General features: G+C 37.3%; 1 protein-coding gene across 5 annotated transcripts in view; it reads right to left on the bottom strand.

Annotated features, from left to right (window-relative positions):
- LOC128700162 (tudor domain-containing protein 1) overlaps nucleotides 1-26,859 on the bottom strand; it is a 58,591-nt gene extending 31,732 nt beyond the window's left edge. For 2 of the 5 annotated variants that reach the window (XM_053793142.2, XM_053793146.2), the window contains exons 1-7: nucleotides 26,352-26,477; nucleotides 25,319-25,449; nucleotides 22,134-22,284; nucleotides 15,903-16,178; nucleotides 12,466-12,640; nucleotides 9,820-9,973; nucleotides 5,373-5,516 (exon numbers count right to left, since the gene is read on the bottom strand). In XM_053793142.2, coding sequence (XP_053649117.1) covers nucleotides 5,373-5,516; nucleotides 9,820-9,973; nucleotides 12,466-12,640; nucleotides 15,903-16,178; nucleotides 22,134-22,284; nucleotides 25,319-25,429 — 1,011 coding nt within the window. In that variant the 5' untranslated portion in view covers nucleotides 25,430-25,449; nucleotides 26,352-26,477. Of the gene's footprint in view, nucleotides 1-5,372; nucleotides 5,517-9,819; nucleotides 9,974-12,465; nucleotides 12,641-15,902; nucleotides 16,179-22,133; nucleotides 24,773-25,318; nucleotides 25,454-26,111; nucleotides 26,236-26,351; nucleotides 26,478-26,739 lie in introns of those variants that run through there. The other 3 variants (XM_053793144.2, XM_053793145.2, XM_053793147.2) reach the window with 3 other exon arrangements.
- Between the last annotated feature and the right edge of the window lie 800 nt (nucleotides 26,860-27,659).

The following is a 27,659-nucleotide window of genomic DNA, read 5'->3' as shown; positions in this document are numbered from 1 at the left end:
AACTTAAGAAGGACCAGGGAATGAATGGATTTGTCAGTTAAAAACAGAGTAGGGGAGTTAGTAGATGGGGAGCTGGAGGAATTGAGTAGATGGTGGGAATATTTTGAAGAACTTTTAAATATCGATGAAGAAAGGGAGGCGGTAATTTCATGCACTGGCCAGGGAGGTATAATATCTTTCAGGAGTGAGAAGAGCAGGATGTGAGTGTGGGGGAGGTGTGAGGCATCACGTAGAATGAAAGGGGGTAAAGCAGCTTGATCTGACGGGATCATGACAGAAATGTTAAAAGCAGGGGGTCACATAGTGTTGGAGTGGTTGGTATTTTTGTTTAATAAATGTATGAAAGAGGGGAAGGTACCTAGGGATTGGCGGAGAGCGTGTATAGTCCCTTTATATAAAGGGAAGGAGGACAAAAGAGATTCTAAAAATTATAGAGGAATAAGTTTCCTGAGTATACCAGGAAAAGTGTACGGTAGGGTTATTATTGAAAGAATTAGAGGTAAGACAGAATGTAGAATTGTGGATGAGCAAGGAGGTTTTAGAGTGGGTAGGGGATGTGTAGATCAAGTGTTTACATTGAAGCATATATGTGAACAGTATTTAGATAAGGGTAAGGAAGTTTTTATTGCATTTATGGATTTAGAAAAGGCATATGACAGAGTGGATAGGAGAGCAATGTGGCAGATGTTGCAAGTATATGGACTAGGTGGTAAGTTACTAAATGCTGTAAAGAGATTTTATGAGGATAGTGAGGCTCAGGTTAGGGTGTGTAGAAGAGAGGGAGACTACTTCCCGGTAAAAGTAGGTCTTAGACAGGGATGTGTAATGTCACCATGGTTGTTTAATATATTTATAAATGGGGCTGTAAAAGAAGTAAATGCAAGGGTGTTAGGGAGAGAGGTGGGATTAAATTATGGTGAATTAAATACAAAATGGGAAGTGACACAGTTACTTTTTGCTGATGATACTGTGCTTATGGGAGATTCTAAAGAAAAATTGCAAAGGTTAGTGGATGAGTTTGAGAATGTGTGTAAAGGTAAAAAGTTGAAAGTGAACATAGAAAAGAGTAAGGTGATGAGGGTATCAAATGATTTAGATAAAGAAAAATTGGATATCAAATTGGGGAGGAGGAGTATGGAAGAAGTGAATATTTTCAGATATTTGGGAGTTGACGTGTCAGCGGATGGATTTTCAAAGGATGAGGTTAATCATTGAATTGATGAAGGAAAAAAGGTGAGTGGTGCACTGAGGTATATGTGGAGGCAAAGAAGGGAATGTATGAAAGTATAGTAGTACCAACACTCTTATATGGGTATGAAGCTTGGGTTGTAAATGCTGCAGCGAGGAGACGGTTGGAGGCAGTGGAGATGTCCTGCCTAAGGGCAATGCGTGGTGTAAATATTATGCAGAAAATTCGGAGTGTGGAAATTAGGAAAAGGTGTGGAGTTAATGTAAGTATTAGTCAGAGGGCTGAAGAGGGTTTGTTGAGGTGGTTTGGTCATTTAGAGAGAATGGATCAAAGTAGAATGACATGGAGAGTGTATAAATCTGTAGGGGAAGGAAGGCAGGGTAGGGGTCGTCCTCGAAAAGGTTGGAGGGAGGAGGTAAAGGAGGTGTTGTGGGCAAGGGGTTTGGACTTCCAGCAAGCGTGCATGAGCGTGTTAGATAGGAGTGAATGGAGACAAATGGTATTTGGGACCTGATGAGCTGTTGGAGTGTGAGCAGGGTAATATTTAGTGAAGGGATTCAGAGAAACTGATTATTTTATATAACAGGACTTGAGTCCTGGAAATGGGAAGTACAATGCCTGCACTCTAAAGGAGGGGTTTGGGATATTGGCAGTTTGGAGGGACATATTGTGTATTTTTATACATATATACTTCTAAACTGTTGTATTCTGGGCACCTCTGCAAAAACAGTGATTATGTGTGAGTGAGGTGAAAGTGTTGAATGATGAAAGTATTTTCTTTCTTTTTGGGTCACCCTGCCTTGGTGGGAGATGGCCGACTTATTGAAAAAAAAAAAATATATATATATACACTTTTCCTGGTTTACTGAGTATACCAGGAAAAGTGTATGGAGGGTTATTATTGAAAGAATTAGTGGTAAGACAAAGGTGATTGTGGATGAGCAAGGAGGTTTTAGAGTTGGTAGGGAATGTGTAGATCAAGTGTTTACATTGAAGCATATATATGAACAGTATTTAGATAAAGGTAGGGAAGTTTTCATTGTATTTATGGATTTAGAAAAGGCATATGATAGAGTGGATAGGGGAGCAATGTGGCAGATGTTGCAAGTATATGGAACAGTTAGTAAGTTATTAAATGCTGTAAAAAGGTTTTATGAGGATAGTGAGGCTCAGGTTAGGGTGTGTAGAAGAGAGGGAGACAACTTCCCAGTAAAAGTAGGTCTTAGACAGGAATGTGTAATGTCATTATGGTTGTTTAATATATTTATAGATGGGGTTGTAAAAGAAGTAAATGCTAGGGTGTTGGGGAGAGGAGTGGGATTAATTAAGAGGAATCAAATACAAAATGGGAGTTGACACAGTTACTTTTTGCTGATGATACTGTGCTTATGGGAAATTCTAAAGAAAAGTTGCAAAGGTTAGTGGATGAATTTGGGAGGGTGTGTAAAGGTAGAGAGTTGAAAGTGAACATAGATAAGAGTAAGGTGATGAGGGTATCAAATGATTTAGATAGAGAAAAATTGGGTAACATAGATAAGAGTAAGGTGATGAGGGTATCAAATGATTTAGATAGAGAAAAATTGGGTATCACATTGGAGAGAGGGAGTATGGAAGAAGTGAATGTATTCAGATATTTGGGAGTTGACGTGTCAGCGGATGGGTTTATGAAATGTGAGGTTAACCATAGAACTGATGAAGGAAAAAAGATGAGTGGTGCATTGAGGTATATGTGGAGACATAAAAAAGTTATCTATGGAGGCAAAGAAGGGAATGTATGAAAGTATAGTGGTTACCAACTCTCTTATATGAGTGTGAAGCTTGGGTTGTAAATGCTGCAGCGAGGAGGTGGTTGGAGGCAGTGGAGATGTCCTGTCTAAGGGCAATGTGTGGTGTAAATATTATGCAGAAAATTCGGAGTGTGGAAATTAGGAAAAGGTGTGGAGCTAATAAAAGTATTAGTCAGAGGGCTGAAGAGGGGTTGTTGAGGTGGTTTGGTCATTTAGAGAGAATGTATCAAAGTAGAATGACATGGAGGGCATATAAATCTGTAGGGAAAGGAAGGCGGGGTAGGGGTCGTCCTCGAAAAGGTTGGTGGGAGGGGGTAAAGGAGGTTTTGTCGGCAAGGGGCTTGGACTTCCAGCAAGCATGCATGAACATGTTAGATAGGAGTGAATGGAGAAGAATGGTTTTTGGGACCTGACGAGCTGTTGGAGTGTGAGCAGGGTAATATTCGTGAAGGGATTCAGGGAAACCGGTTATTTTTATATAGCCGGACTTGAGTACTGGAAATGGAAAGTACAATGCCTGCACTTTAAAGGAGAGGTTTTGGATATTGGCAATTTGGAGAGATATGTTATATATCTTTATATATGCTTCTAAACTGTTGTATCTGGGTGCCTCTCTAAAAACAGTGATTATGTATGAGTGAGGTGAAAGTGTTGAATGATGAAAGTATTTTAGTTTTGGAGATTTTCTTTCTTTTTGGGTCACCCTGCCTTGGTGGGAGATGGCAGACTTGTTGAAAAAAAAAAATAATTATAATAATAATAATTATATTATTATTAGTAGTAGTAGTAGTATATTATTGCATCTTTATGTTTGTTTACATTTCTCTCGACTGCAAATGGAACATGTATGATCTATAATTGTTTGTCTGTGTGTAAGTTTTGAAAATTTAAAACTTTTTTATAATTGATTTGTGTTTATTTTATGGCAGCAAATGATAAAATACACTAATATCTACAAATATTTTATGAATTCGTGACGTACCTAACTTTTTCTTAAAAATCTCCCCCCAAAAATTGAAAAAGTCTGCATATAAGTGGACCCACGGAGTTCAAAACCATGTTGTTTGAGGGTCAACTGTATTTATATATTTTACCTTTAAAGATAAAGATTTATTTCTTTGTAAAGGTTACAGTGCGTAATTACAATTTTGGTTTGCTAAGTACAAAGAAAGCCAATATCGTGCTGGGGCATTTCGGGCAGACTAATCCTAGTATGTACATAGTAACTACTTAAAACTAGACAAGATAATAGTGGTTAACTTTATTACAATCTTATTTAATCTTAACACTAATGAGAGGTAGTCAAGGTTGAGGTTTATAAGAATAATAATCTTGAACTTGCACAAACAATTGTTCAGGCAGTAATATTTCATGGAATGGCAGATGTTTAAAAATCTAGAGGTCACATAATATAACTAATTAGAAGTTGTTTTGGCTGATTTGGTTAGTATTGAGAGATAAGATGATTTTTTAGCAAAGTCCTAAATTTATAAGTAGTTAGGGGATCCTTTACCGGTTCCAGTAATGAGTTCCAGATCTTTGGGCCCTTTATGTGCATAGCGTTTATCTCCATGGGGAAGTGGAAAAGAATTCTTCCTCTGTAAATGAAGCGTGTCATAAAAGGCAACTACAATGCCAGGAGAAAGGGAGCTAATAACCCCTTCTTCTGTATAAATTAATAAATGCAAAAAAAAAAAAACTTTAGTTTTTTCTAAATTTAATGATATAAGTTATTTAGTAATGTAATTTATTTAGTAATGTAATACTTTACTAATGTACTTTCTACATTTCTTTTTAGGTCACCCTGACTCGGTGGGAGACAGCTGGTGCATTAAAAAAAAATAAGTGACACATTTGTTTCACTAATACGTACTTGGAGCACACCTGGAGGGTGTTCCAGGGGTCAACGCCCCTGCAGCTCGGTCCATGACCAGACCTCAAAGTGGATCAGGGAATGATCAACCAGGCTGTCACTGCCACCCACAAGCAAACTGATGTACGAACCACAGCCCGGTTATTATTTTTATATAAAATAGATGCTTATGGTCTCACATACCTTAGGGTATAGGGGCAAATGCTAATATGCCCTTTTATTAATTGTAATTATTACTATATTATTCGTGGGTCTTCCAATACAAGGAGTTGTGGAGGTTTAATCTTCCAACTGCTAATCATGGCCCAGTCTCTGATCAGCCATGCTATTGGTAATTATCATTTTATTTATGATGGATTCTGCCTCTTCTTTATTTTAATTACGTATTGCAATTCTTTTAAAATAATACTGCAGAGGGTAACTGGGGAGAGCTGTTGTATTATACATATACTACATCTTTTTCTCATGTGCAAACCTAGGATAACATACATTACTAAAGACCTGCAAGAATCATAAGTCATACCTGGGCAAGGCAACACGGTACAGCCAAGGAGGGAAGGAGAGTAAGATCTTCATGTAAGACCCGAATGTCTTTGGTGCTTACTATCCCCTCATCTCCATAGTCAACAAAACTAACTCTCACTTGTGGATCCTTCTCCTGTGAACTCTAATGAGAAAGAATTACTAAATTTGGTAAATTCTGATGAACCATATTTTCTGGTACTCACATGTAGAAATAAAGCCAAAATACACATTCAAATAAAGGCAAATTATTATATTCATAGAAATCACTAAACCTGTAAGGGTCATTATGCATTATACAATAGTAGTGAATAAGATGGAAGGTGAGAAGTGCAAGTGTTGAGGGTAGGGCAGTGCTAGAAGAGGAAAAGATGGGGGTTATAAGTGATGCAATAAGCTGTTACCAATTTAAAAATCACAGCCTGCATTACAGGTAAAATTGTCAGAGAGGGGAGAGGAAAGCATACAAAATAAGCTTATCAGATCATTGAAGGTATCTGAAATAAGGTTAAAATGCTTTCTGATGAACAAGACAATCAGATAAGAGATACTGGACTGTCAATATGAGGTGATAATTCTCATGGTAGTGCCAGGTACCCTTAAATAAAAGCTAAGCAAAATAAAAATGCCTTGTTTATTTGAGGTTGATTTGATCTTTCTGATTAACAAAAGAAGAACCATTTGGTTATTCAGTGCAATCAACATAAACAATTACTGACATTATCAGTTTGCTACTATCTTTTCCAGCTTGGTATTCCCCTTGTCTTCTGCTGCAAGTGCTATACCACTATCAGACTGTCTGGTAGCTGCTGCTGTTAACTGCTGGTGAGAATGCCAACAGTTAAGTTGGATCTCACCTTCAAAGATCATAACATTGTATCAACTGCATCTGCTAGAAAAATGACAGGATGGATAATGAGAACTTTCAAAACTAGGGATGCCAAGCCCATAATGACACTCTTCAGGTCACTTGTTCTATCCAGGCTGGAATATTGCTGCACACTAACAGCACCTTTCAAGGCAGGTGAAATTGCTGACCTAGAAAATGTACAGAGAACCTTCACAGCACACATAACTGTGATAAAACACCTCAATTACTGGGAATGCTCGAATTCCTTAACATGTACCCACTAGAATGCAAGCAGGAGAGATACATGATTATATACACTTGGAAAATCCTAGAGGGACTAGTACCAAACTTGCACATGAAAATCACTCCCTATGAAAGCAAAAGACTCAGCAGACAATGCAACATCCCCCCAATGAAAAGCAGGGCTGCCACTAGCACAATAAGAGACAACACAAAAAGTGTCGGGGGCCCAAGACTGTTCAACTGCCTCCCAGCATACATAAGGGGGATTACCAATAGACCCCTGGCTATCATCAAGAAGGCACTGGACAGGCATCTAAAGTCAGTATCTGACCAGCCGGGCTGTGGCTCGTGTGTAGATTTGCATGTGGCCAAGAGTAACAGCCTGGTTGATCAGGCCCAATCCACCATGAGGCCGGGCCATGGGGGCGTTGATCCCCGAAACTCCCTTCAGGTATACTCCAGGTATATGTAATTCCAGACCTGAATCAGAAATGAAATTTGCCTTTACATTCTGCTAATTCTTGGGTATCTTCCCTTCCTTCCTATGCACAAACTCACCAACCATTATTCCCACCTGCTTTCACTCTTATACACCTTTACCTTTCTTACTACTTCACTCTCTTCCATCATCCTCAATTCCTAATCTTTTCTCATTCAAATAGATCTCAGTCTGAGCATCCCAAACAAGAAATTTCTGTATTTCATATTCTACTTTCAAGAAATTTTCAAAATACATATCTGTTTATCACCTCTACCTTCTCAATTTGCATCTCACCACTATCACTCCTTAATACACTAATCAATGCATTTGTACCTTGGTTTTCTTGACTTTTTCTACAACAATTTCTTAAAATTTATTGACTAAGTCTCACCCAGTTTTCATCTGCTCTTCTTTTCATGCCATTTTCACTGTTTTCCAGCCTCTTCATCCCTTTTCCCATAAATTATATTCCTCTTATAGTCCACATTATAAAAATTTGCATTGTAAAAACCTTTCATATTTCAAGTTTTCCACAACCATTTTCACCTCATAATTACATAAACATTTCTCATTCCTTCTACACTTATCTTCCTTTAACCACAAACTTTTTCTAAACACTGATATCATTGTAATTGTATTTCACCTTCCTCTTACAATCACTAAATAACCAAACATTTCACTACTCAAGAAATATGTACACCCAAAGTCTACACATCAATCATTTAATCACTAGTACATAGACCAGGACTAGTGTAGAGCCACCACCTGAGACAACACGTAAAAAAACTAGAGGAAGTCCCGAGATTCTCTACCAGACTAATCTCCAAAATGAGAGGAATGATATACAAACAAGGCTTAAGGACCTAAATCTTACAACAAATGAAGATACAAGAACAACGAAAGATATGATTACAATAAACATACTCAACAATGCAGATAGGGACAAACTGTTAGAGAGGAGAGGACCAGTGTCAAGGGGCACAGATGGAAGCTAAAGATACAAATGAGTCTTGGGAATGTTTTATAATACTGTAGTTCTTTAATGTGAAGGTGGCTAGGAAGTGGAAAGATCATGATATTGAAATAGAAGAAGTAAAGGCCACATAAGCTTTAAGAGTAGGTAAAATAGGGCCCATGAGGCCAGGAAAAAGAGAGTAACCATTCACGAGTAGTCGAGAGGCAGTGCCAAGAGCACAGACTACTCCCACAGCCTCAAATAGAAGAGTCCTGCTTCAACAAACATTTCCCCACACATTATACACTTGCTCATCACCATCTTGAAACATGAACTGCCTATTACTGAATTTCTTTCTAAACATAATTAAACTCCTATTGCTATTTACAGTAAATTAGGTGCATTGATAGCTAAATTTTACAATCTCCCATAATTTTAGTTAGTTTAATATGTTTATTATGCACCCCATACCCATCCTGTGGGTTACAGAGGTTACAGAGGTTACAGAGGTACATAATTGGTCCAGGGACTGGACTCCAAAGTTTTGATAGCTGAGCAAGTTACAGAGGTAATGAATTCACAATTTACAAAGGTAATGAACTCACAATTTACAAAGGTAATGAACTCCAGGTAGGTCTAGTAGGTCTATTTTACATTTGTCAAAGAGGGTAGACAGTTTTGGTAGAGGAATAATTAATAGGATGACTGTGATCTCTAACATGACAAAAACGAGCATTATTAGTGTCAGCAAGACAAACACTTTTTCTGTGCTATATAAATCTGTCAGAAAGAGACCAACCAGTTTCACCACAAAGAACAGATTTCACAGAAGGGAGTTTGAGAGAGAAGGAAGTGCATTTAGTATGAGAGAAGGCAGAGTTTATGAAATTAGAAGGATAGCTAAGGTGAGAGAATGAGCTGCAACGAATGGAAATTTCTGAGTTAAGAAATTAAGGGTAACAGATACGGAGGGCACGGAGAAAAGAAACAAGAACACTTTTCTTGAAAAAGGAATCATGAAAAGAAAAGTGGTGAAGGTACATGCCACTGTGCACTTGTTTGCTATAAATGGAAAAAGAAAAGCCCATTGCTGAGCGATGGATATTCACATCAAGGAGAGAAAACAAAGAAAAGAGTTAGATTCCTAGTCAACTTTGAACTTGATGGAAGGAGCAAGATTGTTAAGGGAATTGAGAAAAGGTTAATAAATAAATAAATGTTTATTTTCTTGTAAAGCTTACACCTTGAAGACACTAGAGTCATGTGGCCAAAAAGCAAAGACCTGACCTGCCCATTATTTGTGGTGCTCTCATTCCTGCCCTTGATAGCCTGTTTTTTTTAAGAATTACCACCTTCCTTGTCGCTATCAATTTACCCTTACTTCTCTTTTGTCTGCTACTACAAACATCATTATTGTTCCTTCTGACAAAGGCAATTTGGTGGTTGTCCTTGATTGTGAGGATTACCTTAGAGAGGCTGAACCCTTGCTCTCTGACTACTTTCCATCCTTCTTGATCACATCAAGAGAACTTTTAACCAGAAACTTTGAATGCTCTAATCTCTGTTCTCCTGGCTTTGATCTTGTTCAACATATCTGTGTTATCTGTCCATTTTTACCTTATTTCTATGGACTTTCTAAAAGTCATAAACTTAGTATCTCTTTATGTCTCATCATTTTCTCTACAAATTCTGTCCTTTATCTTCTTGCCTCTTGACTAGCTAAAACTCTCACTCCTTTTCTTGTTTCCTTTTCTCCTGCTCACTTGCTGATACTTACAATGCTCTTTTCTGTCATATTAGAGATTCACAGTCTTTTGCCAAAACTGCCTGCCCTTCTTCTAGTCTTTATAGATGCCATCTTGTTGAAGTATCTCTTACACACATTACTTGCCAAATTTATTTTATGAAACAGCTCTTACCTCAGTGGCCTCCGAGAAAATGTTGGCTAGAATGAAGGCTCTATACCACATACCATCTGTCCATCGAGCTGCCCAGCAAGATGCTACTGGCAGTTCAAGTACATTTAATTGTTCATCATCATCCTTATATATTTCCATCATTGTTTCACAAAACCTGAAGATGACAATGATATTTTTTTATGAGTATTAGACCTATATGAGATATTAAATTCTGCTAATTTGAAAGTAACTGTGTGTGTGTGGGGGGGGGCATGTGTGTTACACTTCACCATTAGGACATTTTCAGACCATTTAGCACTTAACCCTTTCACTGTCCAGACCCCCAAAATGAAACTCGCTCTCATCGTCCAAAAAATCCTAACAAAAAAAAAATCATCTGAATTGGTAGAGAATCTTTTTCAGGCAGTAATGAGACCTAAAGTATGAAATATGATGGAAAAGTTAAGAAACTACACAGATGCAAAGTCAGCAGTCTTGGTACAATTTGTGCACTGCAATTTGACCCATTTCAAGTTATTTTAGGACAATTCCATTGTCCCAGTTGACCAAATTCTTAGCTACTTCACTAGTATGCTTTCTATTCTATCGACTGAGCCAAGAAACATGCCCATTGAACTATTTCAACTATCCTATAAAGTGATCAGAATCCAATAATTTGGTCAATTTCACACAAAATAAAAAAAATACCAGTTTAAAAATCTTCCATAATAAACAATGTCAACATTCCTGGCACAAAACCAATATCTCCTCTGTTCATTAGTCATGTCCCCAGGCCTTTCCTATATAACACATGGTTTCCATTTTGAATTCTTATTCACACAAAAATAAAAGATTTACTCTATTCCTCAGATAATAAAATATAACCAGAACAGATTGTTCATGGTTTGCAGCATTCCTGTAATTTAATCAGAAGTATTAAAAGTTATTAAAAATTATGGGGAATCAAATACAAAATGGGAATTGACACAGTTACTTGTTGCTGATGATACTGTGCTTATGGGAGATTCTAAAGAAAAATTTCAAAGGTTAGTAGACGAGTTTGGGAGTGTGTGTAAAGGTAGAAAGTTGAAAGTGAACATAGAAAAGAGTAAGGTGATGAGGGTATCAAATGATTTAGATAAAGAAAAATTGGATATCATTTGGGGAGGAGGAGTATGGAAGAAGTGAATGTTTTCAGATATTTGGGAGTTGACGTGTCAGCGGATGGATTTATGAAGGATGAGGTTAATCACAGAATTGATGAAGAAAAAAAGGTGAGTGGTGCGTTGAGGTATATGTGGAGACAAAAAACGTTATCTATGGAGGCAAAGAAGGGAATGTATGAAACTATAGTAGTACCAACACTCTTATATGGGTGTGAAGCGTGGGTTGTAAATGCTGCAGCGAGGAGGCGGTTGAAGGCAGTGGAGATGTCCTGTCTAAGGGCAATGTGTGGTGTGAATATTATGCAGAAAATTCGGAGTGTGGAAATTAGGAGAAGGTGTGGAGTTACTAAAAGTATTAGTCAGAGGACTGAAGAGGGGTTGCTGAGGTGGTCTGGTTATTTAGAGAGAATGGGTCAAAGTAGAATGACATGGAGAGCGTATAAATCCTTAGGGGAAGGAAGGCGGGGTAGGGATCGTCCTCATAAAGGTTGGAGGGAGGGGGTAAAGAAGGTTTTGTGGGTGAGGGGTTTGGACTTCCAGCAAGCTTGCGTGAGCATGTTAGATAGGAGTGAATGGAGATGAATGGTATTTGGGACCTGATGAGCTGTTGAAGTGTGAGCAGGGTAATATTTAGTGAAGGGATTCAGGGAAACTGGTTATTTTTATATAGCCAGACTACTGGAAATGGAAAGTACAATGCCTGCACTTTAAAGGAGGGGTTTGGGATATTGGCAGTTTGGAGGGATATGTTGTGTCTCTTTATACTTATATGCTTCTAAGCTGTTGTATTCTAGGCACCTCTGCAAAAACTGATTATGTGTGAGTGAGGTGAAAGTGTTGAATGATGATGAAAGTATTTTCTTTTTGGGGATTTTCTTTCTTTTTGGGGTTACCCTGCCTCAGTGGGAGACGGCCGACTTGTTGAAAAAAAAAAAGTATTAAAAACCCTTAAAATAGACTGGGAGTTGTAGATGGGCCTTTCCTGTCCTTTGGAATATCAGCAAAAATTGAATATTTGCACTACTTTGAGCTCAATTTCAAAATCATGTCTATTTCAGTAGTATGTCTTTTATTCTATCAAATAATACCAAGAAACCATAAAAACTATCCTAGAAATAATGCCAAGAAACCATAAAAACTATCCTAGAAAACATCTCAAATTCACTATCATAAACCAAACACAAGGTCAGTTTTGCTTTTCCCATCATGCGCCATGTTGGGCAGCATTATTTTTATACTCTGCACACTCATTACACAGACCCATTCTTTCATATCTAGGCCAAAATTTACTGCCCTTTTTATCAGTGTGAGCTAAGCTCAAGATGCAGATCTACATAAGGAACACTGGCATCAATAATGTATGGAGAGTGAAAGTGTTAATACCAAAAACAAGCTACACTCCCTTATAATTGATAACAGCTTCAATTAATAACAATTTTACGATGTTTCAAGTTTGAAGTGCACATGAAAAAAAACTGTTAAGACATCAGAAAGAAATTACCAGTCCAATGATGCAGTTTCACTGTTGACAAGATGCAGGTAGAAATGATTAGGAGAATTGACATGTGAGATCATGGCAGCTTCTGGTGCACCATTCAAAGGAACCTGGGGTGATGGAAGGATCACACAGGGAAGTGCACCTAATGGCACAATCTCATTGCTCTTATTTTGACTTTCTGTAAAAGCAAGATTTTTAATTAAGTGTGAGAAAAATAAAAAAAATATAGAGTCTGACAAACATTTAAAAAATGTGAAACTTTAAAATTAGAATATGACCCAGTCTCCCACCAATGTTTCTTTTACTGACTACACACACACTGCAGCATAACTTTATACTTTGATACATATATCCCTAATCTACATTGGATTTCATCAGAAGGGTTCCTCATTCTCCACATAAGTTCAGAATATTTCCACAAATACACTAAACACCAAAAAGAAGAGCTGATTAAAGGGATAATTATAAACATCCTAAGATGGAACATCAAATTCTCACAGATGATCATGTTACCACTTTAACCATCTTCAACAATAATTTTCAAAAGCAAGAGAAGAATATGGTAGTGCTTTTATTTCATATACAAGTTATTAATCTGTTCAGGTGTCATGCCACATTTTGACATGCAAGACATTATTGATCCATGCTTTTTTAAAGTTTATATCTAGCTGTTGGAGTGTGAGCAGGGTAATACTTTGTGAAGCAATTCAGGGAAACTGGTTAGCCGGACTTCAGTCCTAGAAATGGGAAGTACAATGCCTGCACTTTAAAGGAGAGGTTTTTGATATTGGCAGTTTGGAGGTTTGGAGCACCTCTGAAAAGACAGTGATTATGTATGAGTGAGGTGAAAGTGTTGAATGATGATGAAAGTATTTTCTTTTTGGGGATTTTCTTTCTTTTTGGGTCACCCTGCCTCGGTGGGAGACGACCGACGTGTTGAAAAAAAAAATCTAGCTCCACAGCTAGATGATGAATAATGTGAATGATGGTGAAAATATTTCTTTATTGCATCACCCTGCCTCAATAGGAGACAGCCAGCATGTTAAAAAAAAAAAATTTAGCTTGACATGATTTCTACAGTATTATAATGGGAAAGTACTAAGGCTACATGTAGAGGTCCTACAGTATCTGAGGGATGGGAGACAATCAGTTTCAATCCAAAAAAGAAGAGAACAGATGCAATTCACTGGATCAAGAGCCCCTCACCAGCCTCAAGACCCTTGAAGGGTCTGCAACTCATTAAGACATAGGTGCAAGAATCGTTGAAACTTTTCCAGAATAAGCTTTGACATTGTGGTAAAATGTTCATACAACTAGAACAAACATACAAATCATAAAATTTTGTATCAATTGATGGTGACTGATTCAATAAAAATTATTAGAAAAGTAAGATGTTTGCAGTTCAACATGACATAAATTGTGGAGTGGACATGCATAAGTATTTTTAACATTTTATATGCATTTACAAGTGTGAGGTCTCACCACTGAAGAATGGCATCAACTACAATGCCTTATCAATCATGGTTACTAGAAGAAAAAATGAACATTACTATATTTAAAAATTGCATGAAAATATTTAAGTGGTTAACTAGGATTATTATAATTATATCAAGGGGGAAGTGCTAAACCCGTAGGATTATACAGCACCTGTGAGGGGGGATGTGGAGGGTATTCAGGCTTAATTCAGGGAACTGGAGCACAGATCCAGTTCCCTAGATCAAGAGCCCCTCACCAGCATCAAGAAACTTTCCTTGAGGGGGTTAACTAGGATTTTGTTAACATGCATTCAGTCTTTTCTATGCACTATATGAGTACTATTGCATTTTCATGTTAACAGTGATTTTTCACTAAAGTATTATAACATCTCTGCTAACTAAGGACTGTAGTGTCTACATACAGTACTGCATTTTTTTCATGAGCACATCAGCAGTTTTCCCAAGAAAAGATGACCCAAATAAAATGCACTCACCAGCACATATTCTTCATCTGTCTTTTTAAAAATGCCCAGCCATCACATATGAGATGATACTTGAACAGAAACATCCTCACACAGTGCTGTATATAATTTTTTTATGAAATTATTAATTAAATATCATTATCAATACTGAATTTGATCTTTAATTAATCCCTAGCCTAGATTTACTTAACATACTAAGTAATATAGCCTTTAAAAAAAGCAGTTGCTATAATTACATTTAAAATAAATGTCATACCATGTATGTACTGCATTTGGTATATAAAAAATTCTTACAAATTATCATTATTATTATTGGAGAAGAATCCTCCCTCTGCAAGCCATGCTTCTTGTAAGAGGCGACTGAAATGCTGGAAGCAAGGGGCTAGTAACCCCTTCCCCTGTATAAATTACTAAATGTGAAAAAACTTAGTTTCTTCCTGTTCAGTTCTCCTGCATTGGTGGGGTGTGGCTGGTTTGTTGAAAAAATATACATCTTTCTTTCTTTCAACACACCGGCCGTATCCTACCGAGGCGGGGTGGTCCAAAAAGAAAAACAAAAGTTTCTCCTTTTACATTTAGTAATATATACAGGAGAAGAGGTTACTAGCCCCTTGCTCCCGGCATTTTAGTCGCCTCTTACAAAACGCATGGCTTACGGAGGAAGAATTCTGTTCCACTTCCCCATGGAGATAAGAGGAAATAAACAAGAATAAGAACTAGAAAGAAAATAGAAGAAAACCCAGAGGGGTGTGTATATATGTGCTTGTACATGTATGTGTAGTGTGACCTAAGTGTAAGTAGAAGTAGCAAGATGTACCTGAAATCTTGCATGTTCATGAGACAGAAAAAAGGACACCAGCAATCCTACCATCATGTAAAACAATTACAGGCTTTCGTTTTACACTCACTTGGCAGGTCGGTAGTACCTCCCTGGGCGGTTGCTGTCTACCAACCTACTACCTAGGAAAAATATGCATATTATTATTCTTCTTTCTTTCAACACACCGGCCGTATCCCACCGAGGCGGGGTGGCCCAAAAGGAAAAATGAAAGTTTCTCCTTTTACATTTAGTAATATATACAGGAGAAGGGGTTACTAGCCCCTTGCTCCCGGCATTTTAGTCGCCTCTTACAACACGCATGGCTTACGGAGGAAGAATTCTGTTCCACTTCCCCATTGAGATAAGAGGAAATAAACAAGAATAAGAACTAGAAAGAAAATAGAAGAAAACCCAGAGGGGTGTGTATATATGTGCTTGTACATGTATGTGTAGTGTGACCTAAGTGTAAGTAGAAGTAGCAAGACGTACCTGAAATCTTGCATGTTCATGAGACAGAAAAAAGGACACCAGCAATCCTACCATCATGTAAAACAATTACAGGCTTTCGTTTTACACTCACTTGGCAGGACGGTAGTACCTCCCTGGGCGGTTGCTGTCTACCAACCTACTACCTAGGAAAAATATACATATTATTATTATTACCTATAAATGTGCTACTTGTAAGATGTGAGTCATCAACCTGATTAGCAGTAGTTTGAACTGATGATTCCTTAGGCAGAGAGTGAATAACACTGTTCTCATTGTTAAAAGGCACCAACTGACAGCAATGTGTTTCTGCATCTCTCTCTCTTATTTTCAGTTCTAAATCTTGTGAGGTTCTGTTCAGCTCTCCAGGAGTCTCAACTCTGTTTTCAAATTTCTGCCATTTAGCCAGTGAACCCTCATCAGACTTGCAAATGCTTTCCAAATCACACAGATCTGAAATGAGACTGAGAATAAATACATTATATTGAACAAGAAAAAATATACTGAATTAATCTCTGAAATGGTAATGGCAATGGAAATGGCAACCAGATTATTGTATATGTTATAAAATAAATTTCATATAAATATTTGTATTTGTGTTTCCATAAAAATTAAAACAATTACTTGAGAACTACATACTTAAAAAATAATATATCAAAATCCCAAGATATTAATATGTAATAGAGGAAAACCAACAAAGTGTACACATTTACCCCATTTAGGAAAATTCACTATTATGCAATGTCCCATTTTTGCAGTACAGTCATACCCTGCCCGAGGTCATTAATTGGTTCCAAGAGCCATGATGTAACACGGTTTTTAATGTAAACTGGACATAATGCCTTAAAAATGCCTTAAAATGATGACAAACACCATAAAACTAGCATAAATAACTCGCAAAAAAATATGACTATTGCTAAACCTAAGCACTTAAAACATATTTAAGCCATATTTTTAAAAGAATAATGAACACAATTAAAAAAATATGCTATTTACCTTGTGATATACCCTTAAAAATGTCTTAAGTATGACAAAAAAACACAATTAGCATAAACAACACACGAGAGAATATAACTGTCATTAAAGCATTAAAGAATGACATTTAATCATATTGAACTCATCATCCATCGTAACCACGTTACACTTCGAATCATTAGCACTATCCTTCTTAGGACCCATGGCTAACAAAGACACAGTAAAGGAATATCACAAAAATAACAGCGAAAAGCAAAGCAGGCACACGATTGCAGCATGGGCAAAAATGCATATGGCATCACCCCTGCAGCAACACCGCCACACAGCAAGATGGCGGAACTACATGACAGACATTTTGTATACAATTTCTCAATGGAAATATTTTATTGTATATGTTTACATTTTATTATTTTTTCATGTGCTTTTATTGTACGTGCTTTAATTTTTTTAGCTTCTTGTATCTTTTATTGTTAATTTTTACGCATTGTATTTTTAAATATATTTTTAAAGAAAATTTAATTATTTCATGTCCTTTTATTATGACGTAGGTAAAGTTGCTGAGTGATGTAACATGAGACGTAATGACATTTGCTGAACTTTTATTTACTCTAGAAAAATGGCATAAAGGCAAATTTGACATAAGCCGAAATGACGTAAGGCAGGGTATGATTGTGTTTGTATTTACCTAAACAACAAAAAAAGGCACAATACCGTGACTGGAACAATACACAAATAACCCGCACATAGAAGAGAGGAGCTTACGACGACGTTTCGGTCCGACTTGGACCATTTACAAAGTCACACTAACCAGAAGTGGAGCAGGATGGCTATATATAGGCAGGAAGAGGTAGTGGTGGTGGTGGTAGTAGTAGTAGTGGTGGTAGTAGTAGTAGTAGTGGTAGTGGTAGTAGTGGGGAATTAAGGAGGAGGAGCCAGTCAAATACAAAGAAAGGGGAGCACTGCAAGGGAGCTAGGTGCCCACAGAGGGAGAGCAAGTGCACAGAGGTGGGGGGAAGGCAAAGTGATGAAATAAATAATGAAGGAACAGAAACACACGACAGAAGAGAGAAAGACAAAAAAAGGAAAGAGGAAAGGGGAAGAGGGAGAAGAAGAAAAAATGAGGAATCAGGTTAAATCACGGGTGTTCTGAAGTTTGGAGCATTTTACAATGTAGTGGGAGAGGAATGCATCTACAGAGACAAAGCCAGGACTAAGATTCATACATACAAGTTGTGTATTAGAGAGGATTCAACTAGACGGCAACTGTTAGAGTTGGAAGTAGGGAAAACAGTTTTAGTGGAAGACCAGTCAATAGGATGGCTGTGATCTCTGACATGACAGAACAGAGCATTGTTAGTGTCGGCAAGCCTAACACTTTTTTTGTGCTCCCTAATTCTGTCAGAAAGAGATCAGCCAGTTTCTCCAAAGTATTGAAGAGGACAGAAGGAGCAAGAAATAGAGTAGACACCAGGAACATCTGTAGAGGGAGGAGAGGTATGAACGAGATTAGTGCGAAGAGTGTTAGTCTGGTGGAAAGTAAGCTTGATGCCTAAGGGACGGAGAGAATTGTTGAGATTAGAAAGACCAGAAATGTAGGGAAGGCAGAGGACAGAAGAGTTCCCAGGAGTAGAGAGTTTGGGAGAGAAGAAATTACGTTTAGCACGTGAGAAGGCAGAGTCTATGAAATGGGAAGGGTAGCCAAGACGGGAAAACGAATTATGAAGAGTGGAAATTTCTGCTGGAAGGAACTGAGGATCACAGATGCAGAGGGCACGGAGAAAGAGGGAGATAAGAACACTTTTCTTGACAGGGGAAGCATGATAGGAAAAGTAGTGAATGTACATGCCGCTGTGCTTAGGTTTTCGGTAAACGGAAAAGGAAAAACCTGTATCTGAGCGGTGGACATGGACATGATATATGACTCACAAAATCATAACAGACACAACTGTAAACAGGCAAAGTGTACTATCACCATACACCAGGTTCATATGGTACAGTGGATAATGCACTAGCCTGCTAGTTTTACAACTGGCTAGCCATGGATTTGTGATATGCAATCTTTGCAATGGCAAATGTATGAAACATACCAAAGATTCTCATTATGTGGTGTAAAGAGTTGATGACCTGACAGCCATCAACTCTTTACTCCACATACTCCATCTACTGAAGAAAGCAAGTGATACCTGTATATTGAAAAAATTAAAATCTCTATTTCTTTAAAAATATACAGAAACATTACAACAGATGAGTTGCAGTTCATGTGGTTAGTTTTCACATAATTATGAAAGATACAATATGATACAATTATTACTATACAGGTACCATCCGACTTACAAACAACCGAGTTCGGTTCCAACAAACCGGTTGTAAGTCGAAATGGACGTAACTCAAACCTTACTACTGAATATCAACATCACATTTTTGTAATGACTTTATTTTATTGTTTTATTTTGGTATTTCATTTTTTACTTTACTTTTTATGCTGTTAGTACTGTATTTTATACTGTAAGGTTTAGAATAAACACTGTGTACAACACAAACACTTGTTTATTTCCCAGAAATTTGGCATAGAAAACAAGGTCATAAGTCGAATGGTCGTATGTCGAGCAGGTCGTAATTCGGATGGTAAGTGTATTTTCAAAAGAAAATCACTGATGCAGAGCATTTACCTGGAGTTTACCTGGAGAGAGTTCCAGGGGTCAACACCCCCGCGGCCCGGTCTGTGACCAGGCCTCCTGGTGGATCAGAGCCTGATCAACCAGGCTGTTGCTGCTGTCTGCACGCAAACCAACGTACGAGCCACAGCCCGGCTGATCAGGAACTGACTTTAGGTTCTTGTCCAGTGCCAGCTTGAAGACTGCCAGGGGTCTGTTGGTAATCCCCCTTATGTGTGCTGGGAGGCAGTTGAACAGTCTCGGGCCCCTGACACTTATTGTATGGTCTCTTAACGTGCTAGTGACACCCCTGCTTTTCATTGGGGGGGGGATGGTGCATCGTCTGCCAAGTATTTTGCTTTCGTAGTGAGTGATTTTCGTGTGCAAGTTCGGTACTAGTCCCTCTAGGATTTTCCAGGTGTATATAATCATGTATCTCTCCCTCCTGCATTCCAGGGAATACAGGTTTAGGAACCTCAAGCGCTCCCAATAATCGAGGTGTTTTATCTCCGTTATGCGCGCCGTGAAAGTTCTCTGTACATTTTCTAGGTCGGCAATTTCACCTGCCTTGAAAGGTGCTGTTAGTGTGCAGCAATATTCCAGCCTAGATAGAACAAGTGACCTGAAGAGTGTCATCATGGGCTTGGCCTCCCTAGTTTTGAAGGTTCTCATTATCCATCCTGTCATTTTTCTAGCAGATGCGATTGATACAATGTTATGGTCCTTGAAGGTGAGATCCTCCGACATGATCACTCCCAGGTCTTTGACGTTGGTGTTTCGCTCTATTTTGTGGCCAGAATTTGTTTTGTACTCTGATGAAGATTTAATTTCCTCATGTTTACCATATCTGAGTAATTGAAATTTCTCATCGTTGAACTTCATAGTTTTCTGCAGCCCACCCATTTCAGGCAAATTAATCCTAAAACTTACATACTGGAAGACTGACTTGTCATCTTACATGTTTTAAGGCTAAAAACAAGAGCAGCAATTCTGTCAGAGTGCAAACACATTCAACAAATTTTCTTCTTACACTCATATGACAGTACAATAGCACCTCACTAGGTTGTCATATGACAAGACAATAGTACCTCCCCGGATCGTCAAATGACAGGACAACAGTACCTCCCTGGGTTGTCAAATGACAGGACAATAGTACCTCCCTGGGTCGTCATATGACAGGACAATAGTACCTCCCTGGGCCGTCATATGACAGGCCAATAGTACCTCCCTGGGTCGTCAAATGACAGGACAATACTACCTCCCTGGGTCGTCATATGACAGGATAGTAGTACCTCCTTGGGTCATCATATAACAGGACAGTAGTACATACCTCCCTGGGTCGTCATATGACACGATAGTAGTACCTCCATGGGTCATCATATGACAGGATAGTAGTACCTCCATGGGTTATCACATGACAGGACAGTAATATCTCTGGGTCATCATATGACAAGACCGTAGTACCTCCCTGGGTCATCACTGTCTGTCAACCTACTGTACATAGATCCTGCCACTTCCTTGCCAGGTGATGCAGCTTTCAAAATGGCCACTTTCGTTTTTTTAAGTTTAATGGATTTCAAAGACCTTAGGTACCGGGTGTTTCATTTAATACATACATCTCTCTTACTAAATTTAAAATTAACAACATTTTTTTTTTTCAACAAACCGGCCGTATCCCACCAAGGCAGGGTGGCCCAAAAAGAAAAACGAAAGTTTCTCTATTTAAATTTAGTAATTTATACAGGAGAAGGGGTTACTAGCCCCTTGCTCCCGGCATTTTAGTCGCCTCTTACAACACGCATGGCTTACGGATGAAGAATTCTGTTCCACTTCCCCATGGAGATAAGAGGAAATAAACAAGAACAAGAACTAGAAAGAAAATAGAAGAAAACCCAGAGGGGTGTGTATATATGTGCTTGTACATGTATGTGTAGTGTGACCTAAGTGTAAGTAGAAGTAGCAAGACGTACCTGAAATCTTGCATGTTTATGAGACAGAAAAAAAGGACACCAGCAATCCTACCATCATGTAAAACAATTACAGGCTTTCATTTTACACTCACTTGGCAGGACAGTAGTATCTCCTTGGGCAGTTGCTGTCTACCAACCTACTACCTAGAAAATTTTAACAACATAAAACCATTATAGTAATGCTCAAAAAAAAAAAATACAAACATTATGCTGTAATGAGCATTATATGTGGCTTAACATCTTGTCATTTACTAATAATTTACTACTGTTTTGCCAACATTTTAAAGTGATTTTACTAACATTTAAGATTTTACATCTAATGACAGTGTACCAATTTTCTAAAGAGAGCTTAATGCTCTAAAAAAAACGTTTATAACACCTACAGAGTTTACCATCTAAAGAAAATTTACTACATCTAAAAAGAATTTATCACATCTAAAGAGAATTTACCACATCTAAAGAGAATTTATTACATTTAAAGAAAATTTATTACATCTAATGATAATTTATTACATCTAAACAAATTTTAATGGATTACTGTGTATCTATGTGAGGGCAGCTGAGAAAGCATCATGCTACTGATATACAGATGTAGTAAAGATTTTCTAAAATAAATTTTGAAGTTCTTGGTCTAATTCTAAAACTCTGAATTTCAGAAATCATTTCAAATTCTAAATGTTTTCTCAACAAGGTATTCATCTCTGCCAATGTACACAGACTTATCACAATTTCTTACTTATTACTCCCAGCACTTCCTATTGCAACATTCCTACGAGTCTGAAGCATGGTAGAAGCATATAAATACAAACCAAATGTACAGCTTTTAATGTATTCTCTAAGCATCAGTTGTATAGACTTATGGATGTCAAGCAATTTTTGAAACTGGCTCTTCACTTGTGGAACCTTTTGTTGAAATTTATGATGAGGTAAAAATTTTGCATTACAGGCAGCATCAGATATCTGCAAATAATAAATATAAAAGAGTTCAGAACGTATTTTCCAGCAGAATATATACACAGCAGATTATTATTTATCCCATAAGACATGAACATAGATTAAGATCAAGATAGTCAAAGCTGTTTCTATAGTCCTGTCCCTCTCCCATAAAAACTCATTTACACAATACAAGTTAAAAGCCCTACTTCTACCTCAGATCATTTCAAAGTCGGGGCCTATCCACAGAATACCTGTATCAGTAACATGCCCGTAACTGGGAAATAAAATGATCTGAGCTTATCTATCTTAATGTGCATGTATATCCGGACAGAAAAGCGAGTACATACTGTATATAGCAAAGCAGCACGGTGAAACAGAAGGTGACAAAAAGATGAAATCATTAGGTTTAAATTAAAAAGGTAGTTTAATGAGGTACACATAAAATGATTCCATAAATTAAGCGATAGGAGTATTGCTGGATCTGCTATTACTTTTGAGATGTAGGAACTTCTACTGCCTTGGAAAAGATCCTCAAATCAGTGCCTGACCAACTGGGCTGTGGTTTATATGTTGGACTGCATGCAGCCACCAAACAGCCTGGTTGATCATGCCTTGATCCTCCAGGCAGCCTGGTCTGGGACCAGGCCATGGGGGCATTGATGCCCAGAGGCATCCCTAGTGTATCCTACAGGTAGACACCTCCTCTTATGGATCTCAGTTTTTTATAACTTCAGTAAATTTGAGCCATGCAATAGTACGTATTGAATAAGTATGAAATCCAACAACATTCAGCATTTATCAACAATGAGAGGGAGGAACTTTAGAAGCATGACTCATTTTTTACATTACTATACGTATTTTAAATCCTTATAGTACATACACAACTTTTAAATGATTACAGTAGAAATCCCATATACGCTGATTCAGTATCCACAGTTCCAGTTATCCACGGTTTACTATGGCCCAAAAATACCTCTTAATTTTGCATAATAATGGCCCAAAGTGCAAAAGTAGAGAAACTAGCAGTTCTTCAAAGCCTAAGAGAAGCCGTGAAGTGCTTCTTATCAGTGAAAAAGTGATAATTCTCCACTTATTGTGCATAATTTATCAATTATACTTTATAACAGGTATGTATAGGACTTATACATAGGGTTTGCTACTACACACGGTTTCAGTATCCATGGCAGGTCTTTGGAACATATCCCTCGTGGATATGGGAGTCGTATTGTATATACAGTGGACCCCCGCTTAACGATCACCTCCCAATGCGACCAATTATGTAAGTGTATTTAAGTAAGAGCGTTTGTACGTGTATGTTTGGGGGTCTGAAATGGACTAATCTACTTCACAATATTCCTTATGGGAACAAATTCGGTCAGTACTGGCACCTGAACATACTTCTGGAATGAAAAAATATCGTTAACCGGGGGTCCACTGTATAATCAAAAAATTTTTTTTTAAAAGCTCAGCAGTATTCCTAATTATAATTCTGCACATAAAAGAAAAGGATACATCACATTTTTTATAACTCTCCAACTCTTCCTTTCATTTCCACCTTCATTAAGCCTCAATAGAGCTCAAGAACCTGCAGTCTTGAAAATCATGTGCAAAATCCAAGAGATGGCAGCTGAGCTGAAATATGTAGTTATGTATGTCTTCAACCCGTAAACGGTCCAAGCAGATCTACGTTCACGTGTGTAGTGCTACAAAAGTAGATCTAAGTTTTTTTTTTACATATTTTCAAATATAACAAAAAAAAAGTAGATCAAAGTTTCTTTACACATTTTCAAATGTAGAAAAACAAAAAGAAGATTACTTTTTTACATACTTTCAAATGTTGAAAAAACGTATATATACGTTTGGACCGTTTACAGGTTAAAGAACAAAAGGACACAATACTGTGATTGGAACAATACACAAATAACCCACACATAGGAGAAAGATGCTTTTGGCAACAATTCAGTCAGACTTGGACCATTGACTAGTCTTTACTGATGGCATGAGGAAGAGTTTAAATAATATGCATCCTTTCAACACATAATTTTAAAGAGAGACAAGTATGCTTAAGTACACTTATCTCTCAGCACTTCTTCTTACATGCCAGCACAAATGTGTGACAATTATAACCTCAAGACAATCCAGTAATTTTCTGCACTGTAGTGTTAGTTATATATACTGTACTTGCACAATATATGCTCTTTTTTTGCTCTCATTTGATTTCTAGGTTGGTTCCCAATAACTCACGTCACTCTGGAAAGAGAGTTTGCAGCACAAGTCTCTATCCTGATGATATTTTGCTGTGTTGAGCTTCATTAAGTCATGAAGCTCAAGATTGAGAAAATATCATCACAATAAAAACCCACTCTGAAAACTCTCTCTTTCCATACTCATCGGAAACATTTGAGTCTAACTCGTTTTGCCATAAAAAATTAAGGCATTCTTCAGAGTACCTTTTTAATTACTTTTCTAATAAGTAGAAACCATAAGATTTCCATTACCAACACAACTGTTCCTGAAAAAATTATTGTATTAAATATTGAAACATTAAAGCATTAAAATAAAAAAATTTATTTATAATTGTGGATATAAAATTACATTACTATACAGTAGTTCTATCAATGAATTGTAATGAAATATAACCAAGGGTACACATTTGTGATGAATGTTTTAGGGGTACACATTACCTGGAGTATACCTGGAGGGAGTTTCAGGGGTCAACACCCCTGCGGGCCAGTCCATGACTAGGCTTTGTGGTGAATGAGGGCCTGATCAACTAGGCTGTTACTGCTGGCCACACATAAACCGACATACAAGCCACAGCCTGGATGGTCAGGTACTGACTTGAATGACGAATGTTATATATGTGGACAGTTGTTAATTAAAGCAACACCCGAGGCTGACAGTTATGATCAGTTGCTCTTCTGTACTTAATTTTAGCAGATATCTCACCTTTCAAAATGCATATTATAAGCAACACAAAAAAACTCAGAACTTTTCAGATGCCCAAGGATTCTAACCTAAGACTTTAGCATTCCATACAAAAAAATTTAGAACTTACCATGGCAACCAACTCGTCAAATTGTAGTTTAGTTTTTCTGGTTGTCAGCTGAATCATGTTCACTAAATGCAGTAGATGACATTCTTCTTGTTTCCTTTCACTAGCAGCCATGATGGTACAACTGTATTATGCTATAAAAAAAAGAAAACAATGATTTATGGTCATAGTTATTAAAAAGAAACTAGCCACCAAAAATTAATGGTAGCAAAAAAACATGCTAAAAGTAGTATTTGAGGCTTTCCTATGATGTATTGGATACCTGCAATTGTATTTTATCTCCTCATGGTTGAATCTTCTTTCTATTATGCCCAATCCATTCAAAGATTTTTCGTTTCCAATCCTGTACATACAATCTCTTAGAATTAGACAGTTGTAAAAATAAAATTATCAGTTAAAATGGATACAAGAGAAGTGAATATGCTATTAGTACTTTCTATATTGCTTTTATCAAGTTTAATTGTAAGTTTATTGAGTTACAGGTACACAAACTATATAGAAAAACATGTGTAAATTACCTGGGATAGCAAAAATAATCAGTGACTTCAGAATAAAGAATAAAGATTTTATTTCTTTGAAAAGGTTAGAATGTGTAATTACAATTTTGATTTGTTAAGTGTACAAAGAAAGCCACTATTATGCCGGGGTATTTTTCCATGGTTGTCTAATCTACATGAAACTATAGTCAATATGGTTGTTTAAGTATTATTATTATATTATTATGACACTATATAAGGTAGACCTGCGAGCCTGAGTGGGTAGGTAGTTCCAAAATCAAAATAGGGGAATTATTTACAGATAAGGTTACCAGCACTAGTCGAAACTCGGGTATTAGTTGATAAAGACTTTGTCCAGATTATTAATCAATGAGAGTTGGAATAAAGACAATGGTGTCAAACCCGGAGGGTTAATAACCCAACAAAGCCCGTGCATCATCTGCCTCTGCATTATTTTCATTAATTCGGTTATAAAGAAATTTAAAGTACTATTTTACCTATTATCTCTCAAAGTTCAACTTTCCAAAAGAAATACTTACTTATTCCGTGATATACATAGGTTGCATGTATAGTAAAATGTAAACTAATGACCCAAAATACTCAGCATAACCTGGGTGTTCCAGGCCTCCCATTTAATGGACCCCGATGGCAATAAGTCACTTTTTGGATTACCCTAGGTAATTTACACATGTTAATATGTATAGTAATTTGTGTAATCGTATTTATGTACCTATACTTGAATAAACTTAATAATGTTTTCCAATTTTGCAAAATATTCTGCATAATGTGGAAATAGGGATTTATTTTTTATTTATTTTACTAGCTTCGCCGTATAGTAGTCGGTAACTATAACCCAAATTTATAATACTGCCTTAAATTATTTGTATATTTCCTAAATTGTTATATAATCATTAAATATGAACGTACCCATCCTGTGGGAAGCAAGCAACCACAAACCAGACTCTCCTGCTTCTGGGTTTATACATCTTATTAATTTGCTGTTTCAATATTTGCTCAGTGCAGGGGTTGGAGGGTGAGGTACTGAATTACAACAACAACAACAACAACAACAATAATAATAATAATAATAATAATAATAATAATAATAATAATAATAATAATAATAATAACAATTGTAAAGGACCTGCCTTGGATTGTAAAGGACCTGCCTAGTATGGGCCAACAGGCCTGTTGCAGTGTTCCTCCTTTCTTATTTTCTTATTTATACAACACACGTGTAATTTTACCTTATTAAGAGAGATAAGATTTCGTTCGGATTTTTAACCCCGGAGGGTTAGCCACCCAGGATAACCCAAGAAAGTCAGTGCGTCACCAAGGACTGTCTAACTTATTTCCATTGGGGTCCTTAATCTTGTCCCCCCAGAGCTGTATAGCCCTTGTGGCTTAGCGCTTCTTTTTTGATTATAATAATAATTGTCCCCCCAGGATGCGACCCACACCAGTCGACTAACACCCAGGTACCTATTTGCTGCTAGGTGAACAGGACAACAGGTGTAAGGAAACGTGTCGGAATGTTTCCACCCGCCGGGAATCGAACCCGGGCCCTCCGTGTGTGAAGCGGGAGCTTTAGCCACCAGGCCACGGGGCCACCCTAGTAATGGCCCTCGTATTGTAGTCTTAATGACCCTCGTGTAGTAGATAGTCTTTTTAGTATGATAAGAGGTTACTTAATTATAGAATAAGAAAATATTATAAACTTTATATTATAATAATAAGGTAAAAGGACCCCAATGGAAATAAGTCACTCTGACTTTTTTGGGTTATCCCAGGTTCTCTACACATATGTTGCTATGTATGATAATCTGTGTAACTGTATTTGTGTATAC

Source organism: Cherax quadricarinatus, chromosome 74 (genome assembly GCF_038502225.1).
Source record: "Cherax quadricarinatus isolate ZL_2023a chromosome 74, ASM3850222v1, whole genome shotgun sequence".
Lineage (NCBI taxonomy): Eukaryota > Metazoa > Arthropoda > Malacostraca > Decapoda > Parastacidae > Cherax > Cherax quadricarinatus.
This window is presented reverse-complemented; position numbering and strand designations above follow the sequence as displayed.